Below are 19,274 nucleotides of genomic sequence, written 5' to 3'. Positions count from 1 at the left end.
AGGAGCCAGACAGTTGAATTTGCTTAAATCTGTGCCAAGACCCTCATGCAGGGCTGAGTGGATTTACTTCTTAGCACTCCTCTGATGCAGTTTATTGCAGGCTCCCCCAGTGGGACTGAGCAACCCTTCAGCTCCTGTGGCTGTGCTATATTTAACAGGGACTCTGTGGCCAGAACTCAGCCAGAGGAGCTGCTGGCAACAAAACTCGTATGAATTGAAGGGAGCTTGCTCAACCATGGCACTGCTGGGAGCTGGCCAGACCACATTTGATGTGCACCAACAGTGAGAGACCCGTTCTCCCCTGGATGGGTGTCACCAAGATGGTACTTTCTATGGAGGCGGGGGATATCTTGGAATAAAAAAAAAGGAAGGAAAACATCCTCTGGACTTCCTTTTGGAAGGAAAGCTAGCAGGTGTCATGCAGACAGGAACAAAAGCTCTTGTGTAGGTGAGCAGTGATTTGTGTCTTCTCCATTAGGATACTGCAAAGTGTGCAAAATTCTGCCTTGGTTGTAAATTCCACTTACCCTCAGCATGGACAGAAATATCAATATTGCATTTCTCTAGTCACACTGGAACAGTGCAGGTGCACACACAGCTCCAGCTTCCCCATGGGCAAGTGAAGGGGTCCCAAAGCAGCAGCACTCAGCCACACAGGGGCAGCCCTTGGGGGCTCTCACAGTTCAGCCCCAGGGGAAGTGCACCCCACACTGAGCTGAGATGGGAGCATGCCAGGAGGTCTCACCTGTCCCACCTGTCCCACCTGCTGGCTTCCTGGGGCCCTTGGGAGTGGCTGTGACAAAAGAGATGGGGAGGAAAAGTGTTAGTCACAGGCATCACCAAAAATGTCACCTCTGGATTAAGAATGAATGGCAAAGGTTTCAGCACAGCTTTCTGACATCTGCATTTGTAAACTCAGGGTACAGGGCCATGAACAAACACCCTGCACACAGTGTGTGGCCACAGGGATCAGGACAGCCCATGGTGAAATGGAGCCCAGTGCTGCCTTGAGCTGAGCCAGCATCCCAGCCCAGCTGGAGGGGAGCAGGGAGCTGCAGCAATCTGTCCCAGGGCTCTGGGATGAGCTGCAGGCAGGGAAGGGCAGGCACTGCACACACCAGTGTGGAAACCAGCAGGGAGGTGCCAGTGCTCTGGTGTCCCTGGCTGGTCAGGCAGGCCAGTGACAGATAATCTCCCGTGCTGTGCTGTGCACAGGAGTTCCCTGTCAGCTGGAGGGCTGTCAGTGACACCCTGATACTCAGATCCCAGCCCCCCAGGTGCTTCTGGGCTAAAACAAGCTACAGCCACTGAGGGGGGAGGGAGGGAGCAATATGGGAACCACTGCCTATTAATAGTGGCTGGCATTACCAAGTATATGAATAAATGATGAGCAAGAGCTGTGGCTGCTCCATTCCCATTAATTTCCATTAGACTGGAGTGGTGTTGCTGGGCTTCATTTCCAGTGTGCTGCTGTGGTTTGATGTGACCCAACTCCAGACCCTTGGTTTGCTTTTCTTCTGGGGCTGACATGAATGCAGAGTGGGATGCAGCACGTGGGGAGACCACGGGGACAGTGCTGCCCCTTCCCTTCCCTTCCCTCACTGCAGGGACTCCAGCCTGGAGAACACCACCTTCCCTGCACTTGAGGTGGCCATCAGGCATTTCTAACCAGGTCTCCTCACATGCTGCATTAAAGGGCTTTGCAAAACCCTAGATGAGCTGCATGAGCCCTGTGACCAAGTCTGACAGCCCATGGCCTATCCCACGCAGGAGAGTTGCAGAGAGCACCCTCTGTTCCACACAAACTCCAAGGTAAAGCAGCACAAGTGTCCCTCTGCTGTTAGACTGCAGCACAAGAGGCTGCAGACAGTGTTACAGCTTTCCCTTCCATACAGGTGGGTATGTTCTGCCCCATCCCAGAGCCTGGCATCGCTCGTGGAGCATTTCCCCCTGCTGCCCTGCCAGGTGCTGGGTCTGGGGACAGCCACCATGAGCTGTGTGGGGAGTGCTGGGCAGTGAGGGGTTCTGGGTGCTGGCATTTGCAGCTCTGCCACAGCATCCCCATGGCTGGGGAGCAAATGGAGCCAGAGATGTGTGTGGGTGCACAGTGGCCTTGGGCTCAGCACTGGGGTAAGGCAGGTGACACTTCCCAGGGAGGGAGATGAGCCTCCTCCCATCCCTCAGCTGCTGTGCTGGCAGTTCGGTTTTGTCCTTGGGGTGTAAAACACCAAAATAGTGAATGCTGCTTGCCAGCAGTGGGGCACCCCTGAGGAAGTGAGTTTGCTTTGACACTGGAACCCCAGTGAGGCAGAGCAGTGCCCCTGGGCACCGTGAGCTTTCCTGGGCACCACACTGCAGTGGCAGCAGGGCAGGGGCCAGCAGTGCCAGCGAGCTGGGGAGGGACTGCACGATGGCTCCAGGGCTGCTGCTAGGCACTGCTGAGGCAGGAAAGGAGCCAGAAGGGCAAGCTCTGTGCCACTGCTGCCTCAGAGCACTGTGTGCTGGGCCTCTGTGGCTCTCACAGGAGCCAGCAAGCAAAGGGCAGCAGGCAGCTTCTCCAGGACTGTCCCCAGCTCCCCCTGTGCAACCCAGACCCTGAGTCTCCCAGGCAGAGAGGATGAGGCAGCTGTATCCTCTACCACCCTGCCACCAGCATCAGGTCCCAAAGAACAAATTGCATCTATTCACATCTATCTGTTTTCCCCTCTTTAAAGCAGTGCAGAAATGTGACTCACGTCTCCTGGTGACGGGGTCCAACAGGGCATCCTCTAGGTTGAAGTCATCTGTGCCATCCCCGTGACCTGGAGACAAAGCATCAGCACTGGCTGTACTCACTCCACACACAGTAATCCACCTCTAAATAAGGCATGGCTAGACTTGTTTGCTCAAATTGCTTTGCTTTTTTGCTGTTTTTTTCCAAGCCTGACCCAACACTGATGATGAAGAAGACATCAGCCCTCTCCAAATGCCCTGACTGTTAAATGCAGAGCAGCCATCTCTGGATTTTCCATTTGTCTGCCCTAATGGATATGGTATAAAGGCACATGTTAGGCTTAGATTTGTCAAGGAGAACCTACCAATTCATCTCTTGAGCTGCCACTCATCTCTGCCTGTGCTCATGATTATATGCTTGCTGAACTCCATTAAACATTGGGACAGTGCAGACAAATTCGGTGGCAAACAAAAAAGCCCCATGCCCCTCTTCTTCTCAAGTGCCTTCCAACATCAAAGGCTTTGCATAAAAAAGCTGTTGCTGGCTGCCAAGCACGACTTAGCATTTCAGAGGCAGCCTGCATCATTCTGCCTTGGAAATGTGAACCAGGATGAAACCCCCATCCCAGGGATATATGTGACAGGCACAGGCAGATTTTTTTGTTAGAGATGCCTCACCACAACTCCAGTCCCACAGCCCAGGGATAACTCAGGGCTACATCATGTTCTCCTGCAACAAGGCCAGCTAATCCTTCCTTTCTCAGTCTCTTTTTTGCATGGCATTAATTACTGTTGACTTACCCTAGTTCTGAATGTATTTGTCTTGATAAATTCATGCTTTTACATCTCGGAGCATGCTGAGTAATTAATATCCTTTGGGTTTGCTAAGTACTGCAGCACTGCAAGAGAACATTAAAATGGCTTTCCTCTTATTCCTACTGCTAAATGGATTTAGCTATTGCCACCTGAGCTCCAGCGTGCTTCATGAATAAATTTAAAGCTTTACTGACAAGGACAATAACAATGGGGAGGCACCAGTCCATCACAAAGCAGGTATCAGCGTTTCAGTGAAAAACTTCACTGAGAGTGCTCACTAAGTACTGCAGCAGCTGCAGCTCGGGTTCCTCTCACTCACACATCACCTCCCATCTCATCTGCTGCCTGTGAAACCCTCGGCAGCCCCGAGGGGATGGATGTGAGCTGTGAGCAGGGGCTGGAAAGGCGCTGTGGGTTTCTCCTCCCAGCAAAGGCTGGAGTTAGGAGCTGCTGGAGGGGGTGTGCACAGGATGAGTGTCCCAGCCCACGCTGGGTTTCCCATCGAGCTGAACGATGCCAGCACCTCCCTGGGAGCCTGGAGGAACGGCCAGCAGCAGGCGAGGCAGGGAACGTCCCTGTGAAACCCACAGGGAGAGGCACATGGAAGAGCCCCTGCTCAGCACAGCAGGGCTGTGTCTGCCACCCTCAGCCTCCCTCCACACCTCTCTCCTCCCTTCCCAAAATCTTTCCCTCTTGGGCCTTATTGCTGGTGAAATAGTGGCATGGTTAGACACGCATTGCTCTCCTGCTCTGACAGCCTGGGGGAAGCTGCAGAGCTAACAAGTGGTCTGTCAGTGTGAAGGAGCACAGTCAAAAATGTGCAAGACCATCCACAGTGCTGGAAAACACCTGCGCAGCTCCAGGGCTTGCAGGGGGGGCTGCCAAACCACCAACAGCCCTGCAGAGAGTCAACACACTCATCACTGTGCTGGCCAACTGCCCCAGCCTTGTCAGTCTGACAATTCTGTGCAGTCTTCCTTCCCCAGAATGGCTTTTCCCCAGTCTTTGCTGGATTTCCAGGAACTAACAGGACTCCACCATTTGTTTCTTTCTATATAAAAGCATGCTTAAAATAGGCAGAAGGGGAAACCCACGTTGCCTCTCTGGTGGGATGAGAAGCGTTCCCAGCCCAAAGGAGGAAAATGTTCTGTCACCATGTGAGCTGGCAGGAGGGACGTGGTGGCAGCACCAACTCACAGCAGAATGCCAGGAGCCTCCCTCCCCTCTCCCTCTGCTCTCCATGATTAAGTCAATATCAAGGCACTGACTTGCTGCACGCTGAGCCCCGTGTCAGTGTGTCCTGCCCACGCTTTGCCTCAGTCAGGAGGGGACAGCTGTGGGCTGTGTGCAGCTCACACGCTCTAATGGAGGGCTCTGGGGCTTGTGGGGCTGCACAGAGATGTCCCCCTGTGGGGACAGGGGCCCGGCAGGGAACACAGTGTCCCAAAAAATGGGGTCTCTCCACTTGCCTTTGGGGGGCTCACTGGACTTAGAGCCCCCCTGGGTTTGGTGACAGCTCCCTTGGCAACTCTGCCCAGGATGAGAGGAAGGTGCCCCTTCCAAAACCCCTCTCCAAAGAGCCAGCTGGCCCCAAGGGGGGAGAGGTGCTCAGGGCCCTCCATCCTCATGGGACTGAGCTAAACAACAACTGCTGGAGAGTCCTGGGCTGGACTCTGGGGCTTTCCCTGCCCTGGTGGGAGAGGTGGCAATGCTGCCCAAGTGAGGGCTGGGCAAACTGCAGATGCACTGACCTGCCCAGTAAAACCCTCCCATGGAGCTGCAGTGCTTGGCACAGCCTGGTACCCAGGGCTTCCCCAACGCTGCCCTGGCCAACCAACATCCTTTTCCAGATCACCCAGGTGTCAGCAAGGATTAATAAGAGATTGCCAGTTAATTGAAGCCAACATCTGTATCTCATGCAAAGGGTGTTGCAGAGATGTATTAGACCTTTTATAGATCAATACCTGAGCACTGCTGTCACAGGCACACAAACTCCCCTGCTTGCTCCAACAGGTAAGACTGGAATGCTCTCCTCATTCTTTTACTCTGTTATTGAGTGGTAACAAATCTGGTGCTTCATGGCCAGACACTGGAAACCCCACCAGCTCTTGGTAGGTGTGTTTACAGGGCACATGCAGTTTTTTGGAGGCAGCACTGCCACTCCCTGGTCTGTCCTGTGCAATCCCTTTGCTCCTGGGACCCTGACACTGCTCCACAGTCACTGCAGGAGTGGTGCTTCCAAAGCCCTCTGATGGGAACTCAGGCACAGCACAGAGTGTATTTACAGTAAGGGTTTATACTTTTCAGGAGAGCTTGGGGCCCGTTCCTACACATCAGCGCTCAGGAGCTGCTGAGCTGCAGCAGTTTTGTCCGTGATGCCCATGAGGCAGAGTCAGGGCTGTGTATGCCCTGCCATGTCACCGTCCCCACAGGACATCTCCACCTCCAACCTGTTACAGGGCCACAACAGCAGTGACACACAAAACCCCCCTTTGCTGGCTGCTCAGTGCTGGAGCAGTAAGGGATGATGACCAGGCTAGTTTGGGTCATTTTTTCCCTACCCTTGCACTGGGTCTTTGGAAGAACTCTGCTCTTTGGCTGCTGGGAGAAAACACACATCCCCTGGGACAACTGGGGGCAATTGGGACACCCAATGGACTGCAGCTCCATGGTGAGGGGGGAGTAGGCAAATGAGGTATGTTTTCCATAGTTTTATTTAATCTGGCAATCCACAGAGACCAAGTTGGGACATTACATGGCACCCAATATGAATCCCCCAAAGCCAGAATAGGGAGGTGGGGGGACCCCAAGGCTGCAGCTGTGTCCAGCAGAAGCTGTGTAACAGGGGTGAGAGCACTGCAGACTCCCCCAGCTCTTGCTGAGTCCCCTCGCCTTGCCGGGGGTATTTTTAATCAGAGCTAGCTGCTCTTTGAAGGTAGAAGGTTTTTGTGCCTTAATGTATTCTCTCCTCATTATTTTCTGTAGCAGGCAGCTCAAACACACAATTGTACTCGTCAGCTTTTTAGTTTTTACAATTATATATATATTCTAATTAAGCCCCTCTGTTTGACAAAGCTTGAATTACAGTATCATAATTCACACCCAGGATATTGCCAGGCCGTCTGCAGCTCTCAGAGCGAGGTGTTTTCCATTTTTAGCAGCAGCCCACGGATCTCTTTGTGCAGGATATGTGTGTTTGGCTTCCCTGGGAATAGAGAGCTGCAACAGCACGAGATTGACAGCCCGGGAGATTACGGGAGAATGCAAAGCAGGTACAAGGGCAGCAGAAAGTAATTCCAAGTGCCTGACTGCCGTGGTGCAGCTGGGTGGGCACTGCAGCCACCTCAGGAGCGACACAGAGGGTGGGGCAGCAGCAGGAAAGCAGGAGAGCAAGCACTGTGGTAGCCAAAGGGTGTCCCCAGTGACCAACCCCATCTCTTAGCTCCAAGTTATGATGATGGCACACACAGGTGGGTGGGTGGGCCTGAGGGTGGGCACCCACAGCTGTGCTGGGACCTCTGGGCAGGGCACTGGGGAAGGAGGGTTTGGGAGCAGAGCTGTGTGGCTGGACCTCTGGGCAGCATTTTCACAGAGGGGTTTCTGCCATCTCAGCACAGACACAGCCCAAAAGCCTGTGGGGAGTACATGGCTGCTCCCCCATGGGCATGGGTCTGCCCTGCTGCAGCACTGAGTGTGCCCAGGGACCCCTCCTGGGGCAGGTGACAGCACAACACCACCAGCCAGAGCAGATCCCAGCCAGGACAGAGCACAGCTTGGGAATCACCAATGCCTCCCCCACTGCTGTCTGGGAACCGGTCCCAGCCACTGCCAAATGGGAGGGAAATTTACTCGTGAATCCCAAATTCTTGCTGGCTGCTAAGGCCAAAGCACAGCTCCATGTGTGCAGGGAGAGCAGTGCCCCTCAGAGCTGGGGTGTCACAGACAGTCTCTGGTCACAGCACTGCTGCTGGAGCAGGTGGCCAAGGGCAGCTCCTGTGCAGCTGCACTGCTCCCTGCACAGAGGCCAGGCTGCCTCCTCAGCACACACCTCCTCCTCAAGGTAGCTCTGCCTCAAAAAGCAGACTTTAAATTCCAATCTATCTCTCAGCTGCTGCCAGGGAAGACTGGCTGCCCTGCACAAACAAGCTGTCAGCAGCCCACCAGGGCAAGGGGTGGAGGGGCTCTGCTGGGAAGCAAAGTGTGGGAGAAACAGCCCCTTGCACTCGCCCCAGCAGTGGGACCAACAGCTGATGCTGGGGTACAGCAATCCTGCCCAGGGCACGACCAGTCAAGAGCAGTGGGACACATTCCCCCAGCTGGGATTGACCCCTGCTCCTTGCAGGGGATGAGGGAATGCTGCTGTCCTTGCTCTCTATTCTCAGTGAAACATTTTGATTTTCAGAAGTACTAATCAAAAATCACTCTTGATTATGGCAAAAACAACCTCTGCTGAATTTTTTTTTAATGCAATTAACAAGGGTGTATGGTAATTCCAAGCAATCTCGCTCTTGAGATTAAAGGAAAGCCTGCCAGGAAGCACATGAATAAAGCTTTAAGATGAGAATTTGCATAATGAAGACTTTCTCTTTGTGGAGGGACTGATGGTGGTTGTGTTTGAAACCTATTAAGGCAAATGCCTAAAAGCCTCCACTAGAGCCAGGGCTCTGCTGTGCTGACCCGTGCAGTGCCCACGCTGCCCCCAGCTCCCACCACAACCCCAGCTCTGCCCCTTCCTCCAGCCAGTGCCCCAGGACAGGCCAGGAGAGGCAGCACAGCCCCGTGCAAGCTGTGAAGTCTGCAGCTCAGGGTAACACACCTCACTGGGCCCTGAGGCACAGCACAGCACCGTGGTTCTGGGGCAGCCACGTGAGAAGCAGGTGTCTGGTGCACCTTGATTTCAAGGCTTGCTAGAAATGATATAAATCATTTGGCAGTGGTACCCAATAAGCTCTACACCCAGCAGGAGTGATGGAGCTGGTGAGGAAACCAGCCTGCAGCAGGCTCCTTCCAGCAGACATCACTGGCACCACGATGTGGGGCAGGGCCAGAAGGGATCCCTGGTGGGCAGGGGAGCTGCCTGGCCACACTCTGGATGCCCAAGGGATGCAGTGCCCACCCAGCCTGCACATGCTGAGGGCTGCACAAAGGTCTGAAGGCATCTTCTCCCCACCTGCTGTGGAGGGACACACCTGCAGCTTGCCTGCAAGGCACCTGAAGAAGCAGCACCACCCTGCACGCCCTGCCATGTCCCACAGCCCTGGGGGCTCAGGCTGTGCTGCCATGGCCAGACCAGCAGGCCCCTCTGCAGAGACTAGACCAAAAACATAGCAGGGAGGAATTTTTCATCTGCTGCCCTCTTGCACAGCCTTTCCACTCCTCCAGAGCAAGATTTAAAACCCCAGAGGGAAGCACCCTTGCCTTGTCTTTGCCAACAGCTGCATCTGGTCACTGGCTGGCACAGAGCCTGCTCTATTTACCAGCACAGAGGCTGCAAGGAACCCTGGAAAGCTGAGGGTCCCTGCCACAGACAGACAAACACCCCCCAGTGCCAGCAGCGACTCTGAGCAGCTCTGAGGGAAAGCAAAGCCCATCCAGGTCAGCAGGACCAAAGCCAGGAAAGGCTTTGCACGGGGGTTTCCCATGGAATGCCCTGGGCTGGAGCTGATGGCCAGCTCTGCCCCATCCCTGGCTCCACAGCAGTGTCGTGTCTCTGACCCCACGTGAAACAAATGTTTCAGCAGCTCTTCCATCACAGGATGTTCCACACCAGGTAGTCCTGCTCTGGCAACACAAGATAATAAACAGTTTTCTTCAGTATGAGCACTCAAAGCTTTCCAGGGCTCTCTGCCATCTCAGACCATGGAGCAGGTGATGTTTTCTAAGCAACTTTAAAATGATAGCTGTTGTTTGAGGTTTGTGTCATAGGGCTCTGCCACAGCACTGCCAAAACCTGCTTTCAATTAGCCCCAAATCAATTGCACCCGGAGCAAAAGGCTGAAAGGTTCAGAGCAGATATATTTAAGGTTCCTCCCCTTCTGGGCATGCCTGAGCCCAGCTCTGTAGCTGTGCTGAGGATGGGGTGATGCCCAACTTTCTGTGCCTGGAGTGGGTACCAGGACACTGCAGCCAAGGATTAGGGGAGGGCAGGAAGAGTTCAGCCTGTCCCAGACCTCACAGGAGCTCTGCAAATTTCTGACCCTCTCTGGGAAAATGCCCCAGGTATAACCTTTAATAACTTAAAGGTATATAAGAAAGGGAGCTGGTTTTCCTTTCCACGTTCTTGCTGTTTGTTTGGGGATTTTTAAAGGAAGAACAAGGTGTATACCTAAAGGGGAAAGGATGTGGACAGCATCATTATTTTATTCCCACACCCCAACCACTTCAGAAGAGGTCAAGGGGAAATTAGCACTGAACCAACTGCACAGGATGAATGGTTAAAGATGACTTTCCAGTGATGAAAAAAACCAACAGTGTCACCCTGGGCTCAGGTTTGTCCCCACAGATGCTGTGTGCAGGTCTCTGGTGTGGACAAACTGGAGGGTGGGCTGCACCCCCATCCTGATGAGGAGCAGGAAAGAGCCAAGGGCTTTCCTGCTCCTCATCCACCCCACCAGCAAGAGGCTCCCAAGGAGCTGGGAGGGGACACAGCCAGGACAGCTGCCCCCAGCTGAGCCAGGGATATCCCATAATATGGCACCAGCTCAGCATGGAAACCTGGGCAGGAGGAGGAAGGGGGGACGTTTGCAGTGATGGTGTTTGCCTTCCCCAGTCACTGTCACAGGTGATGGAGCCCTGCTGGGCTGGGCATGGCTGAGCCCCTGCCTGCCATGGGGAGCGGGCACTGAGGCCCCTGGTTTGCCTCACCTGCTAAACTGCATTTATCCCAAACCAGGAGTTTTCTCACTTTTACCCTTCCAGTTCTGTCCCCCATCGTGGGGGGAGTGAGCAAATGGCTGTGTGGGGCTGAGCTGCCAGCTGGGGTTACACCACCACAGCTGCTTCCATGTTCTCCTGCTGCTGTCCACCCCGAAAGATCACAATGTACATTCACATTAGCCATAAGATTTTACTTACACATTAACTAATGGCTGGGAATTTGTCTATTGCCTGCTCATCAACCAAACAACAAATTGTGGCATGAAAGCGTTTTGCTCATAACTCAGTGCAGAAACAACTGATGACAAAGTCAGTGATGCAGGAGCCCAAAGAAACTGAAGCAGGAGATGAAATGCTTTTCACCTGATTCCCGGTGGAAAAAGATTGCTCTCATCAGATAAAGATCAAGAGGAGGTGCTGTAGTTAAAAGTAGGTAAATAGGGAATTACACAGTAAAAATGCTGGTTCATCACCTGGGGTGTGATGCTCCTGTCATACTGTGCTATTTAAAATCAGAAGCAGAGCAGCAGCGGGAGGAAGACTCGGGTAATGCTGACAGATGGAGCAGGGCTCTGGGAGAGCACGGGGGGCTCAGTTTGCCCCTGTGGCTGAGAGCATCTGTCCGCGGTGTCACCGCAGGGCTCCCGCCTGGCCACTGCTGTCGCCGCCTCCCCACAGCCCCTGCCTGCAAACGGGCATGTTCGGGTCGGGAGGGAGGGAGGGCTGATCGCCCAGCCCGTGCTGCCGCTGCCCGCACCCGCTGGGCTCCGGGAGCATCCCCGATCCGGGCGGGGCTGCCACGGCAGGCACAGCACGGAGAGACAGCAGGGCGGGGCTGCACCCTGCAAGGAGGCAGCACCAACAGAGACCTGCAGGAGATGGTTCTGAGCAGGTGCTGCCGGAGCTGACGGTGATTTTTCACCGCCCAGCGGCAGCTGTGAGACCACCCCCCCCCGGCTCACCCACAGCGAGGGAAGCTGTGCCACATCCCCGGCCTTTCCCAACAGCCTCTCCTCAATAAGGTGAGTTTGCTCCTTGCTTTCACACAGGGCTCTGGAGAAGGCTCTGCAAAGGGGAGTTTGGGGTGTGTATCCAGCTTCTGCTGCTTCCCATGCCCAGCACAAGCTGCATCCCCATCACCTGGGGACCAGCTGCTGTATAAACAGAGCACTCTGTGCTATTCATGTGGCATGAAAGAATTTAAACATAAAACCATGCTCAGTGAGTTCAAAGAGAAGTCCAGCAACAGGTCTCTTGCTCTCTCTGACCCTACTTGGAGAGGAAATAGCACCAACACTTGCAAACCCAACTGTCTGCAAGCTGTTGTGGTTCTAAGATTTTCTCTATGAAAGCATAAATAATTCACTCAGTTAAGACCATCATTACAAAAAAGAAGGAATACACTCTCTTTTCAAATATATGTTTAACCTCACTTTAAAATGCTCTATTTTCTACACATGGTGAAAGACATGTTTGGGATCTGTGGGTGTTTTTAAAAGCATAATGAGGTCAAGGCTCAGTGCTGTCCTGCGGTGGGGAGGTGCTGGTTGGAAATAACACATTCCAGTCTCCTCAAATAATTACACAGAACTGCATGCCATGGGCTCAGTGTCTGCACAGGGCAAGGGATGGCACCAGCAGCAGTAGCTGGGCCTGGTGAGTGGGGCCAGGCTGAACACCCACCCCAGGGGAAGCACCTGGGGCTGAAGCCAGACTGTGGCTGGGTCACAAAGCAGGGGCTCAGAGCAGGCTGGCAGCAGCTGGAAACAGAACACGGGATGGGATGGGATGGGATGGGATGGGATGGGATGGGATGGGATGGGATGGGATGGGATGGTTGATTTTGGGGGGGTGCAACCTCTTCTGCCCAGCACTGCATTGGCATAAGGCTGCATGGTGATTTTAGGTTGCACTTTAGGAGGAATTTCTTCACTGAAAGGGTGATGAAACATTGGGATGGATTGCCCAAGGAGATGGTGGAAGCACTGTCCCTGGAGATGTTTAAGAGACTGGATGTGGCACTCGGTGCCACTGTGTGGCTGACATGGTGACTGTTGGTCACAGGTTGGACTCAAGGACCTCACAGGTCTTTTCTGACCTAATTGATTCTGTGATTTTCTGGCCAAAAGAACTTCCAGGGTGAGAAAATGTGCCAGGGTGAAGTTGCACCAATTCTGAGTCTTTCTACTTGTACAGGCTCTGTAGTGGAAGCTCAGCAAAGCTCCGAGAGGAAGGCTGTGTTCCAGATGGCAGGAGGGGACCTGGGGAGGTTTTACTCTAAATGAGTCTGCATTAGCCTGGCATGATTTTCACTCAGATTTTAGTGCCTGGAAAGATGACCCACGTCCTGCAGTAGCAGGAACACCTGATTGGAGGTGTCTGGTCACCACAGAGATGTCCCACCAAGCTGCTCAAGTTCAGCCCACAGTAAGTTCATACAGAGATCAGGCATTCCCCAAGTTCCTACCCCTACAAGAACGCTTCTGCCTGCAGACAAAGCTTTAGGGACACAGACTGATGTGCTGCTCAACATCTCATCAGCTATCTAACATCTGTTCTGCAGCACAAGCACCTCTTTTGCCATCCTCAGCTGGGGCTGAAAACCTCTTCTCCTTGTTTAGCTTTTGCCTTCTACTCTCCCAGAGCCAGAGCTGCAGTTACCCCTGAACAACCAACCTGCAGCATGATCTTCTGAAGCAGGATTTCAGTAAGATTATTCCAACTTTGGCAAGTTCTTTTCACCCAGATTTCTCTGTGCATGGGCAAAGAGAGCATTTCAAAGGGTAAGCAAAATTCTGTGCAGCTCTCTTTCCCCAGCACTTGTTTGCTGGAGACAACCCTGCACCAGCCTGCAGAGCCTTCCAACAGCAGAATGCTGCTGTTCTCAGGGTCCCTCCTCCCTGTCTGAGCCACCATCTCCAAAATCTTGCAACGCCTCTGGTCTCACTTGCTTTGGTTTTTTACACATGTATGTGGGGATCACACCAGACCCTACAGCAACCTGGCCATCTCCTTCCCTGGAGATGCTGCTCATGTGCCTGGGAAACAGAGCTCACACTCAGCATCAGCTCTCTGCCTGTGGCCCCAGCTCTCCTCCCAAAATAAGTTTCTGGTTTTCCTAGACAAGACTGAAAAGCAAAGGAAAAGGATTTTGGAGTGACTGCAAGGCAGTTTGATAAATATGCATTAGCATTAACTTCACCCCCATCACAGCAGCAGGCTGAGCTCTCAGAAGATCAAACCCAGAGCTGACCCTGAGCAGCTCCACTGAAATCCCTGTGAGTGCAGAGGCAGCGCTCACCTCTCTCTGTGCCATGGCTTGTATCAGGACTCTGCTTCCTTCTCAAAAACATTGTTCCCTCAGCAGTCACGTTCCTGTGCTCACATCCTAAATCACAGCTAGTGATTCCAGCATCTGGATCCACAACTTTGAAGTTTCCCTTTCAAAGTCCTTTCATGTTCTACATTTTGATGTGCCACGTTCATCTTCTCCAGCTTTCCTCTATCTGAGCGCTTCCCCTGATTGTGAATTGTATCAACCAGCTTACAAAGGAATTATTGCAAAGCTTTTCTCTTTGCCATCAGTGTTATGTAGTTTATTAAGCATATGTTTTGTTGTTAGAGTGGCTTCAGAGGCAATGTCTAATAAAACCCCAATTTTTCCTTTAGTTAATTGTAAAGTTAATGCCTTAAACCTCCAGGAGATATTCCTCCAAGAAGAAAACAAATCTGGATTTAAACCTAGTAGTTTTAAAGGTTTATTCTAGTCAGCTCAGGAGATCAATAGACACTTCTGTTTTATGTGCTCTAAGGGCTGAAACGCTTGCAACAGATGTAAGAAAAAAAAATCACATTTTTGTGGAGGGGGAAAAAAACCCTCAAGAGTTAAACAGCAATTTCCAAGCATGTTTATCACTAGGCTGGTAGAAGAAAAAAAAACTTAATACAAGTAGAACCATGGAAATTAATTATTTCCACAGTTATGTACATAAATATCTGAGCATGGCACATTTAATTAATGCATATGTGTTCAAAGATGAGAGATAATTTGTAAGAAAACCAATTTGGCTTCTCCTCCTTTGTCATACACACTGAAGACATTACCTAAGTAAAAATTATTCTTTAAATGTATTACTTTGACTTGCCACTGATACCTGGTAATTATAACTTTAATAACACAATAATGTATTATAAGAAAGATTTTTAGGAGCTTTATACAATGCTGCTATCACCTTTAGTTTCTACAACAATGCCAAACCCAGCTTTCCTGTTGTACTCCAAATAATTCCTCCCTGCATCCCTTCTGGAGCATCCATGGTGAGTGATCCTAGCAAGTGATGGGGCACAGAGACATGGGGTCACCTGGCACTGGCACCCCTGTTCTGCCAGCTGCATCCACAGCTGCCCAGTGCAAAAGAGAGTCCAGACAGCTGAAAACACCAGGAAAAGAGATGGCTCCTTCCTGCTTTGCCCATGCCCTCTGTTGGTGTGGAGGGGTGCAGGGACTGCGGCCATCTGTGCCACAGTTACACCGAGCTAAGTGCACTGTGTGACACTGCTTTCTGCACCGTGTGACACTGCCTTCTGCACTGTGTGACACTGCCTTCTGCACTGCACCGTCTGATACTGCCCTCAGATTTCAGCAATTACTGTGATTGCTGCTGGGGGCTGTAGCCACACTCGGGGGGGAAGTGATTTGTGAGATGCTGCTGATGAAAACACGAGTGACAACACAGCCTGTCATGCTGAGGTGGCTAACCGCAGCTTGGAGAGTGAAGGTTTTCTTCAGCCTTTTCTTACAAAAGGTAAAGCACAAAACCTGCCCATGGCCCTTCTGCCTTCTACTTTGTGCTCCCTCCAACAAGCCCTCAGATGTCGAAGTTGCCAGCTTTCAAAGAAAACTGTACTGGCTTATGAGGCTGAGGACAGGAGAGGGGAAAACAACAATTCTGGTAAGTTTCTTGCTCGTCTCTTATTGTTTTCCAGAAGCATGTGGTTATCCCTGGATGACTCATAAACATGAAACATAACTACGTTCTGGAAAAAAGTCACGGATCTGTGAATTTAAAGCACCATGCAAGGTGCTGGCATGGGGAATGCCTGCTCTGGCTACAGCCAATAGGCCTTGCAGGGTGTTTGGTTTTCTCCACTACCTCAAAATACTTTAATGCTTCTGCTACCAACACCCTGGGAACAGGGCAGAGTTTAGCAGCACTGGCAAAAGGGCTGGGGCCCTACAAGCAGTGCCTGTTTCCAGCACTGCAGCCACAGGCAGAGGCTGTGGGCAGAGGCAGCTTGGAGGCACAGACAGATGTGGCACAGCTGTGTCTGACAGCCCAGACAGGGCACTGAAGCACACAGCCATCAATGAAGGGAAATGCACTAGAACGTGATCAAAGAGAAACCCAAACCCATTTTTTTCCAATTTAAAAGTCAAGTTTGCTCCTGCTTTACTGGACAGTCACAGACAGCACACACATCAGTCTTGTGTCAGTAGTGCAGGTGGACCACGGTTGCAAGAATCACACTAGGTACCGATTTTGTTGTTTGTTATTCTTAGTTCTTGGTAATTTGTAAATCTCTCAGCTTCCAAGAGACTGAGCTGCCCACAGCCTGCCTTCAGCACTACTGGAGTAGCTATTTCAGAACAAGAAGCCAAAAAAACCCAACAACCTGCTGGGGAACAGAGGCAATGCAGAGCGTGATTTCTGTTGCTGCTGCTCTGAAGGAATGGCAGAGAATGCCCTGCCTGGGAAACCACTGCCTTGGCACCACCTGTTACCTTGCCGTGGGCACGGCAGGATGCCAGGGAGGCTGTGCTCAGGTGGGGAAGGGCTCCCAGGGCTCTCTCAGGGTGCTGCAAGGCTGTTCCAACACATCTGCGAGAGAGGGAGGGAGGGAGGGAGGAGCAGGCACCCATGCACGGGCTGGGATAGCCGGGGGAGGGAGCAGAGGCCCGGGAAAGGCTGTGCTGCACACCGGCAGCCCGGCTCGCTGTGCCCCGTGTGGCGAGGCTCTGCACGGGACGGGAGCCAGGAGCAGGGAACTCCCCCTGGCACAGTGATTGCCACGGAGAGGCAATTTAAAACAGTTCAGAGAGGAGACAAACTTAATGCTGTTCAATTACCTGTGAAGCCTCACGCTGGCAGGAATGATTTATGAATGTTTCAGTGAAATTTATTCTGATACGAACACAGCCAAGGATATTTAAGAGCTGGACTCTGCAGCCCAAGAGCTCCAAAACAGCATTTTTGTTTACCCACATTGCGAAAAACACAAAATGCAAATAGCTTTAGTACTGACTAACCAGATTTTTTTTTAACACAAAATCAAGATTTTATGCACTGTCTCAGCTCAGCCTGTCAAACTGAAATCCATCAATTAAAAATGCAGCCGCTAACCTGGTCAGCATAACCAACTCTGTACCACACTGTTACCATTCCAGGTGCTCAAACAGGTAGGTGCCAAATGCAAACAAACTAATTCCAGGCTGACTCATGGAAAACCTAATCTATTCCAACAGGAAGAGCTCCTTGGGTTTCAATTCACTATCTGCTTTGATGCTGTTATCTTCTAACCAGTCTGTGCTTGTCGGGTGCCTCCTGGTTAATAGCAGATTTTGTTTAGAAAAACTTTCCTGAGGTTTTTTACATAATTCTTGTATATTTCCTCTGTATAATCATTAGAAGGACGTTTCTTTTGAATTCAAACACACAGCTTTTTAAAAGTACTGTTGAGTTTTTTTAAGGAGACAAAGAGTTGCGGTAAACTTCGCATTGATTTTAATTTCTTCCTTCCTACTCTCCTAAAAACAGTATTCCATTTTTTCCTTCCTAGTTGCTGCTTAGCTGGGAACGATTTCTGGGTTAGACTGTTCTGATCTGCAGAAATAACAGCGGGACAAAAAAAAGAGTGAGAATACAACCAGCAGCCCGACAAATTTGGGTCACACAGAGAATCCTCTAATCCAGCAGCTCAGCGAGCAGACAGACAAACCCAAACTCCTTTGGCGGTGACTCCATGGCTACCTCTGTTTAGGATTAACTGAGCCCCAGGCTGCTCCAGAGCATTATACCTGCGGCATGGCACTTCCTAAGCACCGCTGTCACACTGTCACCCGAAGGCAGCCGCGATGCGTCCGTCGGCAGCGCTGTCACTGTCACCTCAGGCAGGCTGGAGCCGCCCCACCTGCGGGCACGGCTGCGGGCCCGGCCCCGCGGGCAGCGAGGGAGCCGGGGCAGGGGCCGGGCAGAGCCCAGGGTGGGGGCGGCAGAAGGAGGGGGACAGGGACGGTCTGCGGCCCGGCCTGATGCACCGGCTGGCACCCCGCCATCGCTGCGGGCTCGGGGCGCTCTGCGCAGGGTGGGGCCCGAAGGGGGCAGCCCCCTTCCCGGGGCGATCCCGGGGCTGCACCCTCCCAGCCGGGGCCTCTCCACGGGGAGCGTCCCTCCGGCCCCGTGAGACCCCCCGGGGCAGGCTCCGTGCTACCGGGGGAACATCCAGCCCGAGAAGCCGCCACGGCGAGGGAGGGGGCCGCACCGCCTGCATCCCTGGCGGACAGCATCCCTCAGGGGCAGCATCCCGCGGGGTGACCCCGGCCGGGCTCCGCCGTTCCTGGGCCGAGCCCCGTGCCGCGATCATGCGCACAGCTCCCCGCGCCCCGGGCCCTGTCCCCCGGGCCGCCCCCTCCCGCCGCGCCCAGCCCGGCCCGGCCCGGCCGCCCTACCTGCGCCCAGCAGCGCGGCGAAGGCCAGCAGCAGCCCCAGGAGGCGGCGGCCGGCCATGGCGCGGCACGGCTGCGTCTGCCGCGGGCTCGGCTCCCGACTCCGCCGGGGCGGGACGCGGCCGTGAGGGGCGGCCGTGAGGGGCGGGCGCTGCGCGGCGCCACCGCCCCCCGCCCTCCCCGCCGGGCCGCGCCCCCGCCCGGCCCCGCGCGGCCCAGGGCTGTGTGCAGGGGACTCGGGGGGTGTCTGCCGGAGACCCGCGGGCCCCGGAGCACGGCCGAGTGCCGGCACCCGCCGCCCTTTGCCGAAAGCGCGGCCCCGGCGCGCATCCTTCCGCCGCATCGGCATCAGTGCCGCATCTGCTCGCCCGAGCGGGGAGAGGCGGGCGGCAAACAGCGCTGGGGGACGCGCAGGGAACGAGGGAGGGTTTGGGACAGCCGCTGTCAGTCCCGGCACCGGGGGAGCCCCGTGTGCCCGCAGCCCCGGGCACGGACGGCCGCGCGTTCCCGCTGGGACGGGGCGGTGGCGCGGCTGGGAGCTGTGCCCTGCGCCGGGGACAGTACAGAAGTACAGGGGAAGGAGCTGCCGCAGTTTCACCCTTTAATGCCAGGTGTTTCACGTGGAGGTTACGGAGCTATGGAATTGTTGGCTGGAAGCGACCTCTGGAGGTCTCCAGCCCAAAGGCCCCATCGGAGCGGGACCCATGGACACCAGGTTACATCAGCCACAGCCACCTGTGAAAACCTCCAGGGCTGAAAGCTCCCGTGCCCCCCAGAGATGACCAGTGGCCGTGCTTTTCACTACCTTGGCAAGAAGATTCCCCTGGGTTCAGGCTACCCCTCCCACTGACCCTTTAGCCATCACCCCCAGCTGTGTGGGCTCTGGCGCGTTAATAACTGCGCTTGAGTAGCTGCAAACTGCCCGTAGATTTGCCTCAGCCGCCTTCTCGCCGAAGGAAACAAGTTACTCCTTGTGCGCCGGCTGCTGGACCCTCTTCTCTATGGCTCTTTTGAACGGGGGTAGGAATTTGTTTATAATAGGGTGAACATCTTCTTTGTGATATTTATAGGCTATTTTGCTGCAGAAAAGGGGATGAGGATGCAGCCTATTTTTAGGAGGTATTCCTGAAGCTTTACTGGGGACTGA

General features: G+C 53.5%; 1 protein-coding gene across 1 annotated transcript in view; it reads right to left on the bottom strand.

The window, feature by feature from the left end:
- Nucleotides 1–18,230, bottom strand: part of CD99L2 (CD99 molecule like 2) — a 30,713-nt gene extending 12,483 nt beyond the window's left edge. The window contains exons 1-3 of the mRNA XM_058032546.1: nt 18,131–18,230; nt 2,736–2,801; nt 746–793 (exon numbers count right to left, since the gene is read on the bottom strand). Coding sequence (XP_057888529.1) covers nt 746–793; nt 2,736–2,801; nt 18,131–18,188 — 172 coding nt within the window. The 5' untranslated portion in view covers nt 18,189–18,230. The remainder of the gene's footprint in view (nt 1–745; nt 794–2,735; nt 2,802–18,130) is intronic.
- Between the last annotated feature and the right edge of the window lie 1,044 nt (nt 18,231–19,274).

The sequence above is a fragment of the Melospiza georgiana genome, chromosome 12 (assembly GCF_028018845.1).
Source record: "Melospiza georgiana isolate bMelGeo1 chromosome 12, bMelGeo1.pri, whole genome shotgun sequence".
Taxonomy (NCBI): domain Eukaryota; kingdom Metazoa; phylum Chordata; class Aves; order Passeriformes; family Passerellidae; genus Melospiza; species Melospiza georgiana.
The sequence above is the reverse complement of the archived record's forward strand: the minus strand, read 5'-3'. Positions and strand labels throughout refer to the sequence as shown.